Here is a 24,616-nt window from a genome sequence, read left to right as displayed (position 1 = left end):
ACACAGACACAGAAACAGGAAACAGCAAACACACAGCACACACACACACCCAGCATGCACACACACCCAGCACACAGACACAGACACACACCCAGCACACACCCAGACAGTTGGGTATATCTTCAGCCAGCTATAGTGTTTGTGTTAGACTCTGGACCAGCTGCAGATTGAAGTCTAAGGAGGAGCAACACGGTAAAGCTCTATTATAAATGACCTGGTAATATGGTAGAAACATCAGTCTCTATTATAAATAACCTGCTAATATGGTAGAAACATCAGTCTCTATTATAAATGACCTGGTAATATGGTAGAAACATTAATCTCTGTTGTAAATAACCTGCTAATATGGTAGAAACATCAGTCTCTATTATAAATGACCTGGTAAAATGGTAGAAACATCAGTCTCTATTATAAATGACCTGCTAATATGGTAGAAACATCAGTCTCTATTATAAATAACCTGCTAATATGGTAGAAACATCAGTCTCTATTATAAATAACCTGCTAATATTGTAGAAACATCAGTCTCTATTATAAATGACCTGGTAATATGGTGGAAACATCAGTCTCTATTATAAATGACCTGCTAATATGGTAGAAACATCAGTCTCTATTATAAATGACCTGGTAATATGGTAGAAACATAAGTCTCTATTATAAATGACCTGGTAATATGGTAGAAACATCAGTCTCTATTATAAATAACCTGCTAATATTGTAGAAACATCAGTCTCTATTATAAATGACCTGGTAATATGGTAGAAACATCAGTCTCTATTATAAATAACCTGCTAATATTGTAGAAACATCAGTCTCTATTATAAATGACCTGGTAATATGGTAGAAACATCAGTCTCTATTATAAATGACCTGGTAATATGGTAGAAACATCAGTCTCTATTATAAATAACCTGCTAATATTGTAGAAACATCAGTCTCTATTATAAATGACCTGGTAATATGGTAGAAACATCAGTCTCTATTATAAATGACCTGGTAATATGGTAGAAACATCAGTCTCTATTATAAATGACCTGGTAATATGGTAGAAACATCAGTCTCTATTATAAATGACCTGGTAATATGGTAGAAACATAAGTCTCTATTATAAATGACCTGGTAATATGGTAGAAACATCAGTCTCTATTATAAATGACCTGGTAATATGGTAGAAACATCAGTCTCTATTATAAATTACCTGGTAATATGGTAGAAACATCAGTCTCTATTATAAATGACCTGGTAATATGGTAGAAACATCAGTCTCTATTATAAATGACCTGGTAATATGGTAGAAACATCAGTCTCTATTATAAATAACCTGCTAATATGGTAGAAACATCAGTCTCTATTATAAATAACCTGCTAATATGGTAGAAACATCAGTCTCTATTATAAATGACCTGGTAATATGGTAGACACATCAGTCTCTATTATAAATGACCTGGTAATATGGTAGAAACATCAGTCTCTATTATAAATGACCTGGTAATATGGTAGAAACATCAGTCTCTATTATAAATGACCTGGTAATATGGTAGAAACATCAGTCTCTATTATAAATTACCTGGTAATATGGTGGAAACATCAGTCTCTATTATAAATGACCTGGTAATATGGTAGAAACATCAGTCTCTATTGTAAATGACCTGGTAATATGGTAGAAACATCAGTCTCTATTATAAATAACCTGCTAATATGGTAGAAACATCAGTCTCTATTATAAATGACCTGGTAATATGGTAGAAACATCAGTCTCTATTATAAATGACCTGGTAATATGGTAGAAACATCAGTCTCTATTATAAATAACCTGCTAATATGGTAGAAACATCAGTCTCTATTATAATTGACCTGGTAATATGGTAGAAACATCAGTCTCTATTATAAATGACCTGGTAATATGGTAGAAACATCAGTCTCTATTATAAATGACCTGGTAATATGGTAGAAACATCAGTCTCTATTATAAATGACCTGGTAATATGGTAGAAACATCAGTCTCTATTATAAATGACTTGGTAATATGGTAGAAACATCAGTCTCTATTATAAATGACCTGGTAATATGGTAGAAACATCAGTCTCTATTATAAATGACCTGGTAATATGGTAGAAACATCAGTCTCTATTATAAATGACCTGGTAATATGGTAGAAACATCAGTCTCTATTATAAATAACCTGCTAATATGGTAGAAACATCAGTCTCTATTATAAATGACCTGCTAATATGGTAGAAACATCAGTCTCTATTGTAAATGACCTGGTAATATGGTAGAAACATCAGTCTCTATTATAAATGACCTGGCAATATGGTAGAAACATTAATCTCTGTTGTAAATAACCTGCTAATATGGTAGAAACATCAGTCTCTATTATACATGACCTGGTAATATGGTAGAAACATCAGTCTCTATTATAAATGACCTGGTAATATGGTAGAAACATCAGTCTCTATTATAAATTACCTGGTAATATGGTGGAAACATCAGTCTCTATTATAAATGACCTGGTAATATGGTAGAAACATCAGTCTCTATTGTAAATTACCTGGTAATATGGTAGAAACATCAGTCTCTATTATAAATGACCTGGTAATATGGTAGAAACATAAGTCTCTATTATAAATGACCTGGTAATATGGTGGAAACAGATCAACATGAAGTGTGTCCCAAATGTCCACCTATTCCCTATATATTGACTGTGTATATTACAGTAAATATACTGTACAATCGTGACCAAAAGTTTTGAGAATGAAACAAATATTAATTTCCACAAACTTTGCTGCTTCAGTGTCTTTAGATATTTTTGTCAGATGTTACTATGGAATACTGAAGTATAATTACAAGCATTTCATAAGTGTCAAAGGCTTTTATTGACAATTACATGAAGTTGATGCAAAGAGTCAATATTTGCAGTGTTGACCGTCTTTTTCAAGACCTCCGCAATCCACCCTGGCATGCTGTCAATTAACTTCTGGGCCACACCCTGACTGATGGCAGCCCATTCTTGAATAATCAATGCTTGGAATTTGTCAGAATTTGTGGGTTTTTGTTTGCCCACCCGCCTCTTGAGGATTGACCAACATTCTCAATGGGATTAAGGTCTGGAGAGTTTCCTGGTCAAGGACCCAAAATATTGATGTTTTGTTCCCCGAGCCACTTAGTTTTCACTTATGCCTTATCACTTTTGCCTTATGGCAAAGTATTCCATCATGCTGGAAAAGGCACTGTTCATCACCAAACTGTTCCTGGATGGTTGGGAGAAGTTGCTCTCGGAGGATGTGTTGGTACCATTCTTTATTCATGGCTGAGAAGCAACCCTACACATGAATGGTCTCAGGATGCTTTACTGTTGGCATGACACACACCTTTTGCAGAATATCAGTCTGTCCCTGATGTTTTTCCTGGAGAGAAGTGGCTTCTTTGCTGCCCTTCTTGACACCAGGCCATCCTCCAAAAGTCTTCTCCTCACTGTTCGTGCAGATGCACTTACACCTGCCTGCTGCCATTCCTGAGCAAGCTCTGTCCTGGGGGTGCCCCAATCCTGCAGCTGAATCAACTTTAGGAGACGGTCCTGGTGCTTGCTGGACTTTCTTGGGCGCCCTGAAGCCTTCTTCACAACAATTGAACCGCTCTCCTTGAAGTTCTTGATGATCCGATAAATGGTTGATTTAGGTGCAATCTTACTGGCAGCAATATCCTGGCCTGTGAAGCCCTTTTTGATCAAAGCAATGATGACGGCACATGTTTCCTTTTAGGTAACCATGATTGACAGAGGAAGAAAAATGTTTCCAAGCTCCACCCTCCTTTTGAAGTTTCCAGTCTGTTATTCAAACTCAATCAGCATGACAAAGTGATCTCCAGCCTTGTCCTCGTCAACACTCACACCTGTGTTAACGAGAGAATCACTGACATGATGTCAACTGGTCCTTTAGTGGCAGGGATGAAATGCAGTGGAAATGTTTTTTGGGGATTCAGTTAGTTTGCATGGCAAAGAGGGACTTTGCAATTAATCTGATCACTCTTCATAACATTCTGGAGTATATGCAAATTGCCATCATACAAACTGAGGCAGCAGATTTTGTGAAAATTAATATTTGTGTCATTCTCAAAACTTTTGGCCACGACTGTATAGTTACTATGGGTCCCGGTAGGGAACTACATATGGGTGCCATAATGATTCTCTCACCTGTTTCTCCTCTAGGTTTTTCAGTCCGTCAGCATGGCACTCGTCTTCCTCCTCCTCTTCCTCCCCCTCTCTCACCACTCCAATGCCATGACTGGTTGCCATAGTGACCGTGACAAAGACCACCGCCCCCGGGTCAACTGCACGGCAACCAACCTTAGTGACGTCCCCGCCAGCATCGACACGACAACCAAGGTACTGCTATACATCTCTATAACAACAGAACAAAATTCATCTAAACTCACCTAAACTCAATAGTTATTCTGGCTTTAACCAAGATTTCAGAAGTTGTCTGGACCGCTGAATAGGTTCTTAGTCCAATGATTGTAAAAGAAAGTTCAGGACAATACTCTCCTCTCCTCTTTACTCTACAAGTAGAGTAGAATGGAAGCTAAGATTTAAAGTTAGTTTTTTCTACATGTAAGAGGTAGGATATACGTAGCTGTTTATGGTTTTTCTCAGATCAGTCTTGAGAGGTTGAGTGACCACCAGAGCCCAACACATTTAACCTACTACTTAGTAGTAGTGGCACCTTTCCTAACAGTAGGGGGTGAAAGGTTCAGAATAACCCACTGTATACAGCCCCTCATAGTGTCTGGTTAATAGCATAGCTCCCCACCTGGTAAACAGCCCTAAGACAGGTTAGGCCCCCTACCCCAAGACCGTGGTAATGACAAGACAGTTCTGCTTGAGGCAACAACACAACAAGCACAATTTCACAGTTCACAGAATAGCCTACTGTAACCTACTTCATGTGTAGCCTAGCTTGAAGACAACCAATGAAACATAGCAACCCAACCTAGCAGTCTTACAGCATTTATATATATTATATAATCCCAATAACAAGCAAAAAGAATGTTCATGTAGTCTGTATGAGAGCTGTCAGGGACTCAAATAAAACATGTAGTCTGTATGAGAGCTGTCAGGGACTCAAATAAAACAAGTAGTCTGTATGAGAGCTGTCAGGGACTCAAATAAAACAAGTAGTCTGTATGAGAGCTGTCAGGGACTCAAATAAAACAAGTAGTCTGTATGAGAGCTGTCAGGGACTCAAATAAAACAAGTAGTCTGTATGAGAGCTGTCAGGGACTCAAATAAAACATGTAGTCTGTATGAGAGCTGTCAGGGACTCAAATAAAACATGTAGTCTGTGTGAGAGCTGTCAGGGACTCAAATAAAACAAGTAGTCTGTATGAGAGCTGTCAGGGACTCAAATAAAACAAGTAGTCTGTATGAGAGCTGTCAGGGACTCAAATAAAACAAGTAGTCTGTATGAGAGCTGTCAGGGACTCAAATAAAACAAGTAGTCTGTATGAGAGCTGTCAGGGACTCAAATAAAACATGTAGTCTGTATGAGAGCTGTCAGGGACTCAAATAAAACAAGTAGTCTGTATGAGAGCTGTCAGGGACTCAAATAAAACATGTAGTCTGTATGAGAGCTGTCAGGGACTCAAATAAAACATGTAGTCTGTATGAGAGCTGTCAGGGACTCAAATAAAACAAGTAGTCTGTATGAGAGCTGTCAGGGACTCAAATAAAACAAGTAGTCTGTATGAGAGCTGTCAGGGACTCAAATAAAACAAGTAGTCTGTATGAGAGCTGTCAGGGACTCAAATAAAACAAGTAGTCTGTATGAGAGCTGTCAGGGACTCAAATAAAACATGTAGTCTGTATGAGAGCTGTCAGGGACTCAAATAAAACATGTAGTCTGTATGAGAGCTGTCAGGGACTCAAATAAAACATGTAGTCTGTATGAGAGCTGTCAGGGACTCAAATAAAACATGTAGTCTGTATGAGAGCTGTCAGGGACTCAAATAAAACATGTAGTCTGCGATGTTGTCACAGTCATTTTCTTCACCTTTGAATGACTAATTAGGCCTAAATGTCCATTATTAACAGTGTCCCTTCTCATCTGTGCCCTGCTATGTAATGTCAAACAACTGAAAAGGTCTACAACTTCAGATGTCTTCTTCTTTCAGGAAGGAATCAGCAAGTCCAATTACTTCACTGGAAACGTTTATAACTAAAACACTTAAATTCACAGCTCTCTTTTGATGTTGGTAACAATTCTTTGATGTCCATCCCTCTGGCAGAAGACAGCTGGCACCACTCCGGGCTGGTAGCTAAATCAAATCAAATAAAATGTTATTGGTCACATACACATGTCGGATCTGTTCTGTCCTAGCAAGCTTCATAGCCTGAACTTCGCAGTCAGGCCTTAAATAAAGGTGAAATAAATAATATAAATTAAATATCAAGTAAAATATATCTGTATATCTGTATACATGGTTAGCAGATGTTAATGTGAGTGTAGTGAAATGCTTGTGCTTCTAGCTCCCACCATGCAGTAATATCTAACAAGTTTTCTAACTATTTCACAACAACTACCTTTTACACACAAGTGTAAAGGAATGAATAAGAATATGTACATATAAATATATGGATGAGCGATGTCCGAACGGCATAGGCAAGATGCAGCAGATGGTATAGAATACAGTATATACGTATGAGATGATGATGAGATAATGTAGGATATGGAAACATTATATAAAGTGTCATTGTTTAATGTGACTAGTGATACATTTATTAAATCCAATTTTTAATGATTAAAGTGGCTAGAGATTTGAGTCAGTATGTTGGCAGCAGCCACTCAATGTTAGTGATGGCTGTTTAACAGTCTGATGGCCTTGAGATAGAAGCTGTTTTTCAGTCTCTCGGTCCCAGCTTTGATGCACCTGTAATGACCTCGCCTTCTGGATGATAGCTGAGTGAACAGGCAGTGGCTCGGGTGGTTGTTGTCCTTGATGATCTTTTTGGCCTTCCTGTGACATCGGGTGGTGTAGGTGTCCTGGGAGGTCAGGTAGTTTGCCCCCGGTGATGCGTTGTGCAGACCTCACTACCCTCTGGAGAGCCTTACGGTTGTGGGTGGAGCAGTTGCCGTACCAGGCGGTGATACAGCCCGACAGGATTCTCTCGATTGTGCATCTGTAAAAGTGAGTGTTGTGTGAGTGTTTTTGGAGACAAGCCAAATTCCTTCAGCCTCCTGAGGTTGAAGAGGCGCTGTTGCGCCTTCTTCACCACTCTGTCTGTGTGGGTGGACCATTTCAGTTTGTCCGTGATGTGTACACCGAGGAACTTAAAACTTTCCACCTTCTCCGCTACTGTCCTCCTCCACTACTGTACCGTCAATGTGGATAGGGGGGTTACCCACCACTGCGACCTGTACGCTCTCGTTGGCTGGCCATAGATTCATACTCCTTGCCAAATCCTCTGGCTCCAGGTCATCTACAAGTCTCTGCTAGGTAAATCCCCGCCTTATCTCAGCTCACTGGGCACCATAGCAGCACCCACCCGTAGCACTCCAGCAGGTATATCTCACTGGTCACCCAAAACCAGTTCCTCCTTTGGCTGCATTTCCTTCCAGTTCTCTAATGACTGGAACAAACTGCATAAATCACTGAAGCTGAAGTCCCATATCTCCCTCACTAACTTTAACCTTTCTAGCGCCGGGGTTCCCTCGACAACATTCCGCTGAAAAGGCAGCGCGTGAAATTCAAAAATATTCTTTAGAAATATGTAACTCTCACACATTAACAAGTCCAATACAGCAAATGAAAGATAAGCATCTTGTTAATCTACCCATCGTGTCTGATTTCAAAAATGCTTTACAGCTAAAGCAAAACATATGATTATGTTAGATCACCGCCAAGTCGAAAAAACACACAGCCATTTTTGCAGACAAATATAGGAGTCACAAAAAAGCAGAAATATAGATAAATGAATCACTAACCTTTGATGATGTTCAGATGTTCAGATAGGCTGAGAGAGGCTGGACTGAGGGCATCACAGACATCACTGTCAACAATGTCGCCTATGGGCACAAACCCACCGTCGCTGGACCAGACAGGACTGGCAAAAAGTGCTCTTCACTGCCAAGTCGCGGTCTTGTCTCACCAGGGGTGATGGTCAGAATCACATTTATCGTCAAAGGAATGAGCGTTACACCGAGGCCTGTACTCTGGAGCGGGATCGATTTGGAGGTGGAGGGTCCGTCATGGTCTGGGACGGTGTATCACAGCATCATCAGACTGAGCTTGTTGTCATTGCAGGCAATCTCAATGCTGTGCGTTACAGGGAAGACCTCCTCCTCCCTCATGTGGTACCCTTCCTGCAGGCTCATCCTGACATGACCCTCCAGCATGACAATGCCACTAGCCATACTGCTCGTTCTGTGCGTGATTTCCTGCAAGACAGGAATGTCAGTGTTATGCCATGGCCAGCGAAGAGCCTGGATCTCAATCCCATTGAGCATGTCTGGTACCTGTTGGATCGGAGGGTGAGGGCTAGGGCCATTCCCCCCAGAAATGTCTGGGAACTTGCAGGTGCCTTGGTGGAAGAGTGGGGTAACATCTCACAGCAAGAACTGGCAAATCTGGTGCAGTCCATGAGGAGGAGATGCACTGCAGTACTTAATGCAGCACCAGATACTGACTGTTACTTTTGATTTTGACCAACCCCCTTTCTTCATGGACACATTATTCCGTTGCTGTTAGTCACATGTCTGTGGAACTTGTTCAGTTTATGTCTCAGTTGTTGAATCTTGTCATGTGCACACAAATATTTACATATGTTAAGTTTGCTGAAAATAAACGCAGATGACAGTGAAGACTTTGATATACGTAGTTCGTTACAGACAGATAGAGTTTAGTAGTCTTGGAAAGTCTCTGAACAGATTATGGTGATATCATTTATCAAAGTGCAGCTGCTACTTAAACCTTTGGATTCCATCTACCATAGCCCTTTGTTTTGTTACAGGGGACATGTTTGATACTCATTACTGCATCCTGTATCAAAAGGTTGGCTGGACTTCGCTAAAGACCCGTAGATCGCTACTTGACTCCCTTTTATTTCACACAAGACCCCACTTCATAAACGTCCATCTTATCTAACTTTGCTGTTGAAGTATAGACACCTGAGTTGCCTAACCCGTTCACAGGATTGGTTAACACTTGAGGTTCCTAGGGTCTCCACCGAGCTATGTAAATCTGTTTTTAGTTTTAATGCAACATTACGTTACATACCATCCAGCATTACGCTGGAACAAAAATTCTAAATAAATGTCATCCTGATGTTCTGGTGCCGTTCAGCCAGTATAAAGTATTGATTGGGGACCATATAACTGATGTTCTGGTGCCGTTCAGCCAGTATAAAGTATTGATCGGGGACTATGTAAATAATGTTCTGGTGCCGTTGGGGCGGTATAAAGTATTGATCGGGGTCTATGTAACTGATGTTCTGGTGCCGTTGGGGCGGTATAAAGTATTGATCGGGGACCATGTAACTGATGTTCTGGTGCCGTTCAGCCAGTATAAAGTATTGATTGGGGACCATGTAATTGATGTTCTGGTGCCGTTCAGACAGTATAAAGTATTGATTGGGGATTATTATTTGTGCAGGAATGTAACTGATTTTCTGGGTGATTTGTGGTGTTTTATTTGTGCTTCCGTTGACTATGTTTCTGTATCTTAACGTGTATATATTTTTTTTTGGGGGGGGGGGGGGGGGGTATAATGTGTATACTGTATACTTTTGGGGGGTATAATGTGTATATTTGTAACAATGCCGGCGGAGAAGAAGGCTGCCGTTTTATTGTCCCCAACTAATTGTTTTTTTTCTGTTGTTTGTAACTTATTATGTATTTTGTACATAATGTTGCCGCTACCGTATCTTATAACCAAAACAACTTCTGTCCATGAGGACTGCGATTACTCACCGACTGTCAGAATCCTTTTTTCTTGTAACGAGTCTGACGAGCCCGACGCGAATGATATACTGCTTTCTCGGGAACAGGCTCAGATTCCCGTGATTTGGGTGAAGTGGAGGTGGAGAAAATTGGGCCAGAGGGCGAGCTGCCTTCTGAGAATTCGTAGACGATTGAGTAAACCCCCACTTCCTTTCATTCTGCAAGCAAACGTTCAGTCTTTGGAGAATTAAATCGATGACCTACACAGAAGATTAAACTACCAATGGGACATTCAAAACTATAATATCTTACACTTCATGGAGTTGTGGCTGAACGACGACACTGTCAACATACAGCTGGCTGGTTATAAGCTGCACCGGCAGGATAGAACAGCATTATCTGGTAAGACAAGGGGCGGCGGACTATGTATTTTTGTAAATAACAGCTGGTGCACGATATCTAAGGAAGTCTTGAGCTATTGCTCACCTGAGGTAGAGTATCTCATGATAACCTGTAGACCACACTATCTACCTAGAGAGTTTTCATCTGTATTTTTCGTAGCTGTTTACATACCATCACAGACTGAGGCTGGCACTAAGACAGCATTGAATGAGCTGTATTCCACCATAAGCAAACATTCACCCAGAGGCGGCACTACAAGTAGCCGGACTCTTTAAAGCAGGGAAACTTAAATCCGTTTTTCCAAACGGATTTACTACAACCCGATGCTGGCACAAAGGCCACACTCAATGAGCTGCATAAGGCCATAAGCAAACAGGGGACTTTAATGCAGGGAAACCTTAAATCCGTTTGACCTAATTTCTACTAGCATGTTAAATGTGCAACCAGAGGGAAAAAAAACTCTGAACCACCTTTACTCCACACACAGAGACGCATACAAAGCTCTCCCTAGCCCTCCATTTGGCAAATCTGACCATAATTCTATCCTCCTCATTCCTGCTTACTTGCAAAAATTAAACGGAGGAAGCAGTTGCTAAGTGGTCAGATGAAGCAGATGCTAAGCTACAGGACTGTTTTGCTAGCACAGACTAGAATATGTTCCGGGATTCCTCCGATGGCATTAAGGAGTACATCACTTCAGTCATTGGCTTCATCAATAAGTGTATCGATGACTTCATCCCCACAGTGAGCGTACGTACATACCCCAACCAGAAGCCATGGATCACAGGCAACATCCCCACTGAGCTAAAGGCTAGAGCTTCCGTTTTCAAGGAGTGGAACTCTAACCCGGAAGCTTATAAGAAATCCAGCTATGAACTCTGACAAACCATCAAATAGGCAAAGCATCAATACAGGACTAAGATTGAATCATACTACACCAGCTCGTCAGATGTGGCAGGGCTTGCAAATCCATATCCACATTACAGACAAGAAAGGGAAGAACAGCTGAGAGCTGCCCACTGACACGAGCCTACCAGACAAGCTAAACTACTTCTCTGCTCGCATCGAGGTAAATAACACTAAAACATGCATGAGAGCACCAGCTGTTCCGGAAGACTGTGTGATCACGCTCTCCGAAGCTGATGTGAGTAAGACTTATAAACAGGTCAACATTCACAAGGCCGCAGGGCCAGACGGATTACCAGGACCTGTACTGCGCGCATGCGCTGACCAACTGGCAAGTGTCTTCACTGACATTTTCAACCTCTCCCTGTCCGAGTCTGTAATACTAACATGTTTTAAGCAGACCACCATAGTGCCTGTGCTCAAGAACACTAAGGTAACCTGCCTAAATGACTACCGACCCGTAGCACTCACATCTGTAGCCATGAAGTGCTTTGAAAGTCTGGTCATGGACCACATCAACACCATTATCCCAGAAATACTTAATACACTCTAATTTGCATACCGACCCAACAGATCCACAAATGACGCAATCTCTACTGCACTCCACACTACCCTTTCCCACCTGAACAAAAGGAACACCAATGTGAGAATGCTATTCATCAACTACAGCTCAGCGTTCAACCCCATAGTGACCTCATAGTGACCTCAAAGCTCATCAATAAGCTAAGGACCCTAAGACTAACTGGATCCTGGACTTCCTGGCGGGCAGCCTCCAGGTGGTAAGGGTAGGTAACAACACATCTGATACGTTGATCCTCAACACAGGGGCCCCTCAGGGGTGCGTGCTCAGTCCCCTCCTGCACTCCCTGTGCACTCATGACTGCACGGCCAGGCATGACTGCACAGCCAACACCATCATTAAGTTTGCCAATGACACAACAGTGGTAGGCCTGATCACAGACAATGAAGAGACAGCCTATAGGGAGGAGGTCAGAGACCTGGCCGTGCGGTGCCAGGACAACAACCTCTCCCTCTACGTGATCAAGACAAAGGAGATGATTGTGGAGTACAAGAAAAAGAGGACTGAGCACGCACCCATTCTCATCGACAGGGCCTCAGTGGAGCAGGTTGAGAGCTTCAAGTTCCTTGGTGTCCACATCACCAACAAACTATTATGGTCCGAGGAAACAGTGTGCACTGCACCCGGACCGCCACAGGAGTCGCTGGTGTGCGATGAGACAAGGATATCCCTACTGGCCAAACCCTCCCTCCCTCCCAGACGACGCTAGGCCAATTGTGCGTTGCCCCATGGACTCCCGGTCGTGGCCGGTTACGACAGAGCCTGGGCGCGAGTCCAGAGTCTCTGGTGGCACAGCTGGCGCTGCAGTACAGCGCCCTTAACCACTGCGCCACCCGGGAGGCCCCTATAGCCTCCACATTGACTCTGTACCGTAACACCCTGTATATAGCCTGCACATTGTTATTTTACTTCTGCTCTTCAATTAATTGTTACTTTTATTTCTTATTCTTATGTCTTTTTTTAAACTGCGTTGTTTGTTAGGGGCTCGTAACTAAGCATTTCACTGTAAGGTCTACTACAACTCTTGTATTCAGCGCATGTGACTAATAAAATTAGATTTGGTATATATTATACTGTATATACAGGGCATATTTATATTGTATATACAGGGTATTTGTATTGTATGTACAGGGTGTATTTGTGTTGTATATACAGGGTGTATTTGTACTGTATATACAGGGCATATTTATATTGTATATACAGGGTGTGTTTATATTGTATATACAGGGTGTGTTTATATTGTATATACAGGGTGTGTTTATATTGTATATACAGGGTGTATTTGTGTTGCATATACAGGGCATATTTGTATTATATACTATATTATACTACATTATCATCTCTCATCTACTATACTACATTATCATCATATCTCCTCTACTCTACTATACTATACTACATTATCATCGTCTCTCCTGTGTTCTAGGTGCTGATCTTCACCCAGAACCAGTTCTCCAGTCTAACCTGGTCCTCCTATAGTCACTTCCCAGAGCTCTATGAGATAGATTTGAGCCACAACACAATTCCAGAGGTTCCCCTGTCCCCCGGCCCGATTCTCCCCACTCTAGGGGTTCTACGCCTGGTAGGGAACCGCATTAGAACCCTGCCCCCTCACTCCTTCAGGGCCACGCCGGGCCTGCTAGAACTCTATCTGGACCAGAACATTCTGGAGACACTAGACGACCTGTCCTTCTCTGGGCTCAGGCTGCTACAGGTCAGTACGCCACTTAATTAGTTGATTTGTTTATTGGTTAATTTTTTGGTTACCTGATTAGCTAGTTAGTTAGCTAGTCAGTACATGTTTTAGTTAGCTAGTCAGTTAGTTACCTAGTCAGTTATCTAGTTAGCTAGCCATTTAGTTATCTAGTTAGTTAGTTAGTTAGCTAGTCAGTTATCTAGTCAGTTAGTTAGTTACCTAGCTAGTTAGTCAGTCAGTCAGTTAGTTAGCTAGTCAGTAAGTTAGCTAGTTAGTTAGCTTGTCAGTCAGTCAGTTATTTAGCTAGTCAGTTAGTCAGTTGGTTTGTTAGTAAGTTAGCTAGTTAGTTAGCTAGCTAGTGAGTCAGTTAGTCAGTTAGCTAGTCAGTTAGTTATTTAGCTAGTTAGCTAGTCAGTCAGCTAGTTGGTTAGCTAGTAAGTCAATTAACACCCATGTTGTTTGTTCTAGATCCTGGAACTTTCTCAGAACCGTATCTCTGTTCTGCCCCCTCTGATGTTTCGCTCCCTCCCAGCCATCGAAACCTTGGTTCTAGAGCAGAACCACATCAGAACCATGCCTGACCAGTGGTTCTCTGCCAAACCTGAAGTTCCCTACACCTACCTGTCGCAGAACCCCTGGGCCTGCTTCTGTAAGGTACATTCTCTAGTCTAGATCACTGTGAGGTATGTTCTCTAGTCTAGAACCCTGTAAGGTATGTTCTCTAGTCTATAACCCTGTATGGTATGTTCTCTAGTCTAGAACCCTGTGAGGTATGTTCTCTAGTCTAGAACCCTGTAAGGTATGTTCTCTAGTCTAGAACCCTGTAAGGTATGTTCTCTAGTCAAGAACCCTGTGGGGTAAGTTCCCTAGTCTAGAACCCTTAAAATACATTATCTTGTCTAGAAACCCTGTAAGGTATGCTCTAGTCTAGAGCCCTGTAAAATACATTATCTAGTCTAGAAACCCTGTAAGGTATGTTCTCTAGTCTAGAACCCTGTAAGGTATGCTCTCTAGTCTAGAGCCCTGTAAGGTATGCTCTCTAGTCTAGAACCCTGTAAGGTATGTTCTCTAGTCTAGAACCCTGTAAGGTATGTTCTCTAGTCAAGAACCCTGTTTGGTAAGTTCTCTAGTCTAGAACCCCGTAAGGTATGCTCTCTAGTCTAGAACCCTGTAAAATACATTATCTAGTCCAGTCTAGAAACCCATATTACATGTTTTATTTATTTTTATTTCACCTTTATTTAACCAGGTAGGCTAGTTGAGAACACCTTTATTTAACCAGGTAGGCTAGTTGAGAACAAGTTCTCATTTACAACAGTGACCTGGCCAAGATTAAGCAAAGCAGTGCGACACAAACAACAACACATAACATATATTATGTTCTCTAGTCTAGAACCCTGTAAGGTACGTTCTATAGTCCAGAACCCTGTAAGGTATGTTCCCTCGTCAAGAAGCTTGTAAAGTACGTGCTCTAGTCTAAAACCCTGTAAAGTTCATTCTCTAGTCTAGAACCCTATAAGGTATGATCTCTGTTCTAGTCTAGAACCCTATAAGGTATGTTCGTAAGTCTAGTCTAGAACACTGTAAGGTATGTTCTGTAGTCAAGAACCCTGTGCGGTACAATCTCTAATCTAGAACACTGTAAGGTATGTTCGCTAGTCTAGAACCCTGTAAGGTATGTTCTTTAGCCTAGTCTAGAGCCCTGTAAGGTATGTTCTCTAGTCTAGTCTAGAACTTTGTAAGGTATGTTCTCTAGTGTAGAACCATGTAAGGTAAGTTCCATAGTGTAGAACCATGTAAGGTAAATTCTCTAATCTAGAACCCTGTGTCATGTCTTTGGCTATGCCGGATTACGTGATATGACATGCTGTTCTATAAAATAATTTCTCTGTAATTAATATTACCTGATTAAGCTACTCAGGTAAATAATTAACTAGAAAGTCGGGGCAAAACGAAAGAATGTTTATAGACCTGTTATCTTCCAAATAAACTTTTAAAGACCTGGTAATCTTTTACATCAATAGCAGTCAATATTTAATTGCCACCTTATTTAGTCTCATCTGAAAGTTGTAAATTCTTGGTTGTCTTCACGAACCCTGGCTAACAAATTGAATCAGCAATACAAATTTGGTTTAATTAGTTATTTACTAAATACCTAAATAATCACACAGAATGGATCATGCATTGATTACAAATGTCATAAAGAAAATGTCCCTGGTGGACTGAGCCGACATGACGGCTGGTTAAACAAAGGAAAGGGGGTTGGGTTTGAGTGAAAGAGCGGGAAGACTGAGGAACAAAAAGGGAGAAGCTATGCTATCGTAAATACAGTATCTTTTGCATTCTAAATTTCCGCCCATTTGAAAACGGAAAATGCAATAAATATTTACTCGGAGCTGGGCTTTGATCGGTTGTTCGTAGATGGGAAGCCGGGTTGTCCAGCATGGATCTCTGGTCCTCTGAAGACTGTAGCGTGGTGAACTGGAGCGTGGTAGAATGGATACTCTGTCCATCCTCTCCTAGCCCACGTTTAGAGGGCGGAGGGGGGAGCATTTCTTTAGTGAATAAGAGTTCAAAGTTCATACCAAGTTGCCATACTTTAAGCTCATGCTATATTCTGTCTGGTATAGTCAAAATTCTTCCTTTCGACGTGTTGACCGTCATCTTCACGTTGAAATTCGATGCTGATTTCGTTAGGTTATCTGAGCCCTTTTAACGTAGGACCATCGCCCTAACGTACTCGGGAACAGGTTTATTCTGAGCCCTTTTAATGTAGGACCGTCGCTCTAACGTCCTCGGAACAGAATGTTACATTTTCATCAAGGGGTTTACATAGGATTGGGAGAGAGGGCTGTGTGTCATAGTTTACAACCCATGTGTCACGAACCGGCTCAAAGCCCGTAACAAAGGGAGACAACGTGGAGATAAGGAGTAACAAAATATATATTTATTAACTAAAGCAACTAAGGAAAATATACAATGATGTGTGTAATCAGTAGTGTAAGTGAGTTTTGCGTGCATGAATGTGATAATGCAGGGTGTTGAAAGGTGCCAAAGCAAACAAACAAAAGGCCACCAAGAACCACAACACAATCTACAAAGGTGTCTGCATGGAGAGAGTCTCTTCCATGAATGTGGAAGAGGTCCATTTATCCTGGGAGACACCTGGCCCAGGTGTTTCCCATGAAGCTGACGACCCTCCCAACTCCGCCCACCGGCATCCTAATAAGGAAACAAGAACAAAGACAGAATACAGCAGACAGAGTGGGAGGGTCGTCACATTCCCCCCCATAAAACCGGGGACCAACAAGGACCCCGGAACAACATACCAGCCTCTGCGTCCCAAATTGACACAGCCCCTGCGTCCCAAATTGACACAGCCCCTGCGTCCCAAATTGATGAGGGGTTATGTGTTCACACCTCCACCTGCCCCAGCCAACCTCCTCCCCAGACATCAGCAACCTTTGCGCATAGGAAGCAATATTTAAGAGGAAAGAAGAACACAAGACCAGGAGGGAACAGACAGGAAAGATAGAACATGACAACCCCAACCAATGGTCAGTCACGTAAACATTCAGGAACATGGCACAAAAGACCACAACAGCTACAAACTCCAACGAAAAGAACATCAGGGTCCTTCTTAATTTTTTACAACTCCCAACGATTCCTAGTCACTTCCAACGATTCATAGTCACTTCCAACGATTCATAGTCACTTCCAACGATTCATAGTCACTTCCAACGAAACAGAATTTCACTAATTTCAATCATTTAACCTTGTAGTGTTCAGCGATCTTCAACAGCTGTTCTTTAGTACCTAATTCTAACAGTTCCTCTGATGAAAGCGAATGAACTTGTCTACATGAGACACCATAGTCATAAGTAAATAATCTTGCTCAACCCCTCTGCTGAGCACATCAGACCACAACCAGAGAAATGACAATCACCCTGAGCACCACAGAAGAGAGATGAGATACGGAGCTTCCCCAAAACCTACAATAACTCAACCCTAGTCTTCATGCAGATTTGCGGTGGGTATTTACGCACTGTAGCCCGCTGGCAAGGAAATAGAACTCCCCAGCATGCTGGCAAATTCCACCAAGCCACGGATGTGCCCCCAAGACAACTGCTCAGTCCACAGACACCACACAAAAATAACAAACATTTAACCATGCCCAACATGTCCAAAATTGAAACACGTCGCTAAGCCTATCAGGGGAAAAGGCTATAGCTCCAGGTAGCAAGTTCCACTACCCTACACAAATCTCCTACCGAGGTACACAGCCGATTTACTCACCTCCTCAGACTGATGTCCCAACAGAAAGTAGAACAAACGTTTCCAGGCTAGGCAGGGCCTGGAAACTAATCATTATACTCTCTCCAACGCAGCACACAATCCAAACAAAGGCAACCAATACTGGGCCTATTAAACTCAACCACAATATGCAAACCAAACACGTACCTCCACAGTCTCCCAAACCAATAGTTCAAATATCCCGGACGAGCCCCCACTTGTCACGAACCGGCTCAAAGCCCGTAACAAAGGGAGACAACGTGGAGATAAGGAGTAACAAAATATATATTTATTAACTAAAGCAACTAAGGAAAATATACAATGATGTGTGTAATCAGTAGTGTAAGTGAGTTTTGCGTGCATGAATGTGATAATGCAGGGTGTTGAAAGGTGCCAAAGCAAACAAACAAAAGGCCACCAAGAACCACAACACAATCTACAAAGGTGTCTGCATGGAGAGAGTCTCTTCCATGAATGTGGAAGAGGTCCATTTATCCTGGGAGACACCTGGCCCAGGTGTTTCCCATGAAGCTGACGACCCTCCCAACTCCACCCACTGGCATCCTAATAAGGAAACAAGAACAAAGACAGAATACAGCAGACAGAGTGGGAGGGTCGTCACACATGTCTGTTCACTTGGGCCTTGGGCTGAGTGAGCAGAGTGGTGTTCTTCTGACAAACCGTTCTCTTATTAAGAAGCTAAAAATTACATTTAATCTTTTCACAAATAGTTTCATATTTAAACATTTAAATTGCAAAACAATTCCATGCGAATCTGATAACTAGAAAGTGTAGACTTTCCAAGATACATTTTATGTCGTCCTATCAACAGTAACCATGTCTTAGACGCCAACTGAACTGACATCATATTCATTAAGTCCCAACGCATATTTTCAACTGGTTGGATTACTGAAATATGTTTCCGTTTCCCATCTTTTGATGTCACCAGACTCTCTATGTTAACAAAGGGATTTTCAATAGTTACATCGTTAGAGTAGAGAGAGAGAGATAGGGGAAAGTTATTTGTGGGGGTCATAAACCTCCCCCCTCAGACCAACATCATGACAACTGTAAGGAATGTTATCTATTCTAGTCTAGAACCCTGTAAGGAATGTTATCTATTCTAGTCTAAAACGCTGTAAGCAATGTTATCTAGTCTAGTCTAGAACCCTGTAAGGTACATTATCTAGTCTAGAACCATGTAAGTTCTCTAGTCTAGAGCCCTGTAAGAAATGTTGTCTAGTCTAGAACCCTGTATGTAATGTTATCTAGTCTAGTCTAGAACTCTGTAAGGTACGTTATCTAGTCTAGAACCCTGTAAGGTATGTTCTCTATTCTATTCCAGAACCATGTAAGGTACGTTCTCTAGGTGTGTTTAAATAAAGTTGTATTGTATTTGAAGGTGGGTTACCTGAAGAAACACCTGGATGATCAGGGCTTCAACGTGTACACGAGGGATGGAATAATCATCACTCCGGACGAAGAGAGTGTTACCTGTGCCACACCTCCCTCCCTGGCCGGCCGACCAATCGTGGGGCTGGAGGATGAGGAGTACTGCTCACCTGGTGCCAAACCTGATGGCCCCCCTGGAGACTCTGAACCTCAACCTACCCCTACACTACCCCCCACCACCACTATGCCACCAACCACAGGAGCCACAACCACAGTTCCTACTACCTTCCCCACCACTACTACTCCTGCTACCACTACTACTGTGGTACCCACTACTCCTGCTACCACTACTACTACTGTGGTACCCACTACTCCTGCTACTACTACTGCTACTGTGGTACCCACTACTCCTGCTACCACTACTACTCCTACTACCACTACTACTGCTACTACTACTGTGGTACCCACTACTACCACCACAGCTACCCTGAAACCCACCACCCCTCCTCTACACCCTACCGACCCCACCCACCTGCCCCTCCTGCTGAATGAGTCAGTCACATGGTCTTGGTGGGAGATAGTGACCATCCTGGTGGAGTGGGAGGAGAGCAGGGCGGGGAAAGAGGAGGGGATGGTCGGGGGAGGGAACAGCTGGGAGCATCATGGTCTCTATAGAGGATCTTCCAGACTCTCACCACACCCCACCATGACCACAACCGTCACACCTAGAGCCCCATCTCAACCACCTAGGACCCCAACTCAACCACCTAGGACCCCACCTAGAACCCCAACTCAACCACCTAGAACCCCAACTCAACCCCCTAGAACCCCAACTCAACCCCCTAGAACCCCAACTCAACCACCTAGGACCCCAACTCAACCCCCACTACCTAGAACCCAGACCCTGACCGCCCCAGTGACCACAGTCAGACAGGTTGGAGGTTCAGATCCCTGGGGGGATCAGCTGGGACGGGGGGGTGGTAGTGCGGCAGGAGGCAGAGCTGTGTTCTGCTGGTGGCTGTTTGCAGGGTGTGTTTTGTTGTGTGTTCTGTCTGGGGGGTGGGTGTGTGTGAGCGGCCTATGGCTATGGAGGATGTATAGGACTGTCTATAGGCCTCTACTGAACAGGGGGAGGTGTGGGGGAGGGAGGGGAGTCCGGCTGCTCAGGTTCAAATGCCACGAGGGGGGAGACAAGGGGGAGGTCAATGGGGAGAACGGGGGAGTCAAAGCCATATCCCTGCCTCTAGGAGGGGGGGGTGGAGGAGGGGGGGTACAGGCCGTCTATCGCTCTGTTCTATTCATCTCTAGAGAGGAGGGAGAAGGAGAGGGGGAGGAGGCAGATATGGAGGAGGGAGAGAGTGTGATTGAGATGTTGGACTCAGCAATAAAAGGGACAGCTGTGGGGATGTCACTAAAAAACAGGAGGGAGGGAAAAGAAGAAGAAAGTGAGGGAGGAATAGTGGGAGGGGTGGGGAGGAAGGATGTGTATAGGAAGAGTCTCTACAGAGTGTACAGTAGGGAGGAGAAGATAGAGGGATTGAGGGATGTAGAGGAGAGCTGGCAGACAGAGGAAGGAGGGAGGAAGGGAGGTAGAGAGAGGGGAGGAGGGAGAGAGGCTAAGAAGCGATACAGTTTGGTTCTGAGGGAGGAGAGTGTAGAGGGGATGAGAGGGAGGGAGAGAGAGAGGCAGGAGAAGGAATGGGTAGTGGGAGGATGGGAGATGTCTGGGGGAGAGAGGAGGGAGGAGAGGGGGAACGGAGAGGGAGACTGGTGGTCTCTCTTACCCAGCATGCCTTGGTGCAACCCCCCACCTGACCCTCACCCTAACCCCCCACCTGAGAGGCACACCTGAAGGATGTCATCACACCAAATCCTCTCTAGGTTTCTTCCTAGCTTCCTGCTTTGTAGGAAGCTTTTCCTAACTACACTTCTTCTGTCTCTGCACTGCTTGCTCTTTGGGTTTTAGACTGGGTATCTATGAAGCACTCTGATGATGTAAAATGGGCTTAGAGTGACCTTTACCATCCTGTCAGCTCTGTCCCAGTGTAGGGTGACCTTTACCATCCTGTCAGCTCTGTCCCAGTGTAGGGTGACCTTTACCATCCTGTCAGCTCTGTCCCAGTGTAGGGTGACCTTTACCATCCTGTCAGCTCTGTCCCAGTGTAGGGTGACCTTTACCATCCTGTCAGCTCTGTCCCAGTGTAGAGTGACCTTTACCATCCTGTCAGCTCTGTCCCAGTGTAGGGTGACCTTTACCATCCTGTCAGCTCTGTCCAAGTGTAGGGTGACCTTTACCATCCTGTCAGCTCTGTCCCAGTGTAGGGTGACCTTTATCATCCTGTCAGCTCTGTCCCAGTGTAGGGTGAGCTTTACCTTGGCTTTAAATTTCAATCTCGCTATAGCACAAATCTTTGGAGCCAGGATTGTATCTAGGCCTTCATCAATGACCTGGGACCTGTTGGCATGTAACCACTCTATATTCTTAAATAGTGTTTGTTTTAAATATGTTAACACAACCTGTTATGCTTTATGTAAATAATAAACATCTATGTCACAAAAACTTGTTCAAGACCTATATATATATATATATTTACAGAACATCTCAAACAAAGGAAAAGAGGGTCGAAGAAAGAAAGTTCTCTCCCTCTCTCTTCCTTCCTGATTAACATTGACACAGGCTGTTCCTTCTCAGCGAACACACAGAAGCAAAACTTATTTCCAAAACAACTTGAATGAAATGTGCTTTTTTTAAATTAGAAATCTGAAGAGCTTTACAAAGACATGCTGCATCACTGAGCCTGGTCTTACTAACATAACTGGAGCATGTGTCGGTGTGTTTCTGATGCCGCACTACATCACTATCCTTGGTCAAATGGCCCTTACACAGCCTGGAGGTGTGTTTTGGGTCATTGTCCTGTATTTACCTTTATTTAACCAGGTAGGCCAGTTGAGAACAAGTTCTCATTTACAACTGCGACCTGGCCAAGATAAAGCAAAGCAGTGCAAAACAGAGTTGAACATGGAATAAACAAACGTACAGTCAATAACACAATAGAAAAGTTGATATACAGTGTGCAAATTAAATAAGATTAGGGAGGTAAGGCAATAAATTGGACATGGTGGCGAAATAATTACAATTTATCATTAACACTGGAGTGATAGATGTGCAGAAGATGAATGTGCAAGTAGAGATACTGGGGTGCAAAGGAGCCAAAAATTATAATAACAATATGGGGATGAAGTAGTTGGATGGGCTATTTACAGATGGGCTATTTACAGATGGGCTGTTTACAGATGGGCTATTTACAGATGCAATGATCTGTAAACTGCTTTGACAGCTGATGCTTAAAGTTAGTGAGGAAGATATGAATCTCCAGCTTCAGTGATTTTTGTAATTTGTTCCAGTCATTGGCAGCAGAGAACTGGAATCTATGGGGATCTCAGATGATACGAAAGACAGGTTGAACTGGCTAGTAATAGGGGTTGCAGCAATTTTGGTGTATCATTTTTTAGAAAGAGAGGGTTCAGATTGTCTAGCCCAGCTGATTTGTAGGCATCCAGATTTTGCAGCTCTTTCAGAACATCAGCTGTCTGGATTTGGGTGAAGGAGAAATGGGGGATGCTTGGGAAAGTTTCTGCGGGGGGTGCAGAGCTGTTGACCGGTGTAGGGGTAGCCAGGTGGAAAGCATGGCCAGCCGTAGAAGAATGCTTATTGAAATTCTCGATTATCGTAGATTTGTTGGTGGTGACAGTTATTCCTAGCCTCAGTGCAGTGGGAGGAGATGCTCTTGTTCTCCATGGACTTTACAGTGTCCCAGAACTTTTTGTAGTTTGTGCTACAGGATGCAAATTTCTGTTTGAAAAAGTTACCCTTTGCTTTCCTAATTTCCTGAGTATATTGGTTCCTGACTATTCGATGCTAATGCAGAATACCACAGGACGTTTTTGTGTCGGTCAAGGGCAGTTAAGACTGGGGTGAACCAAGGGCTATATCTGTTCTTAGTTCTACATTTGTTGAACGGGGCATGCTTATTTAAGATGGAGAGGAAAGCCCTTTTGAAGAGCAACCAGGCATCCTCTACTGACGGGATGAGGTCAATATCCTTCCAGGATACCCGGACCAGGTCGATTAGAAAGGCCTGCTCGCTGAAGTGTTTTAGGGATTGTTTGATAGTGATGAGGGGTGGTCGTTTGATCGCGGACCCAGTACCCACGCAGGCAATGATCGCTGAAATCCTGGTTGAAGACAGAGGTGTGTTGAGGGCAGGTTGGTCAGGATGATATCTTAGAGGGTGCCAATGGTTACGGATTTCAGGTTGTACCTGGTAGGTTCATTGATGATTTGTTTGAGATTGAGGGCATCTAGCTTAGATTGTAGGACGGCCGGGGTGTTAAGCATGTCCCAGTTCAGGTCACCAAACCGTACGAACTCTGAAGATAGATGGGGGGTGATCAATTCACATATGGTGTCCAGGGCACAACTGGAGTCCGAGGGGGGTCTTTAACAAGCGGCAATGGTGAGAGGCTTGTTTCTGGAAAAGTGGATTTTTAAAAGTAGAAGCTTGAATTATTTGGGCACAGACCTGGATAGTATGACATAACTCTGCAGGCTCTCTCTGCAGTAGATTGCAACTCCGCCCCCTTTGGCAGTTCTATCTTGTCCGGAAAATGTTATAGTTAGGGATGGAAATTTCAGGATTTTTGGTGGCCTTCCTAAGCCAGGATTCAGACATATCTAGGACATCCAGGTTGGCGGAATGTGCTAAAGCAATGAATAAAACAACAAACAAAACAAACTTAGGGAGGAGGCTTCTAATGTTAACATGCATGAAACCAAGGCTTTTACGGTTACAGAAGTCAACAAATGGGAGACCCTGGGGAATGGGAGTGATGCTGGGGGCTGCAGGCACCAGTTAAGCCAGGTGCGGTCACCGCATGTGTGGGGGTGGGACATAAGGGCTATTTTAGGCATATTGAGCAAGGCTGGAGGCTCTTCTGTGAAATAAGGCAAAAATTACTAACCAAAACAGCAATAGACAAGGCATATTGACATTAGGATCCAGTGAGTAGCTAGGCGAGCTGGAGGCATGGTGATTCAGACAGCTAACAGGCCGGGGCTTGCAGCAGGCTAGCAGATGGGCCTAGGGGGACGTCGCAACAATAGTTTGTTGAAACCCCCTTGGACTGTTACATCGGCAAACCAGTTGTGATGGATCAGCGGGGCTCCATGTCGGCAGCAAAGGGTCCAGGCCAATTGGCAAAAGAGGTAATTGAAGCCTAGGGATTGTCTGATGGAATTCTTTGGCTAGCCGGGATAAGGGCCTAGCTCGAGGCTAGCTCCAGGCTAACTGGTGCTTGCTTCGGGACAGAAACCCCCTCGGACGGTTATGTCGGTAGACAAGTCGTGATGGATCG

At 43.3% G+C, this 24,616-nt stretch overlaps 1 protein-coding gene across 1 annotated transcript; it reads left to right on the top strand.

The window, feature by feature from the left end:
- Positions 1-21,761, top strand: gp1ba (glycoprotein Ib platelet subunit alpha). Its single transcript, XM_090214969.1, has 5 exons — positions 1-192; positions 4,208-4,384; positions 13,247-13,534; positions 13,985-14,170; positions 19,212-21,761. Exons 2-5 carry the CDS (start codon positions 4,226-4,228, stop codon positions 21,051-21,053), a joined length of 2,475 nt encoding a protein of 824 aa, XP_090071095.1. The 5' UTR covers positions 1-192; positions 4,208-4,225; the 3' UTR covers positions 21,054-21,761.
- Positions 21,762-24,616: the final 2,855 nt, after the last annotated feature.

The sequence above is a fragment of the Oncorhynchus mykiss genome, chromosome 21 (genome assembly GCF_057628025.1).
Source record: "Oncorhynchus mykiss isolate SJ-2025 chromosome 21, ASM5762802v1, whole genome shotgun sequence".
Lineage (NCBI taxonomy): Eukaryota > Metazoa > Chordata > Actinopteri > Salmoniformes > Salmonidae > Oncorhynchus > Oncorhynchus mykiss.
Note: the sequence above shows the minus strand (reverse complement) of the source record. Positions and strands in the feature narration are given on the sequence as shown.

Excerpts from the sequence above, each read along its gene's own strand:
- gp1ba (XM_090214969.1), top strand. The coding sequence starts at position 4,226 with ATGGCACTCGTCTTCCTCCTCCTCTTCCTCCCCCTCTCTCACCACTCC. Across the intron at positions 4,385-13,246 it reads GCATCGACACGACAACCAAG|GTGCTGATCTTCACCCAGAA; the intron begins GTACTGCTATAC and ends CCTGTGTTCTAG. Across the intron at positions 13,535-13,984 it reads CTGGGCTCAGGCTGCTACAG|ATCCTGGAACTTTCTCAGAA; the intron begins GTCAGTACGCCA and ends TGTTTGTTCTAG.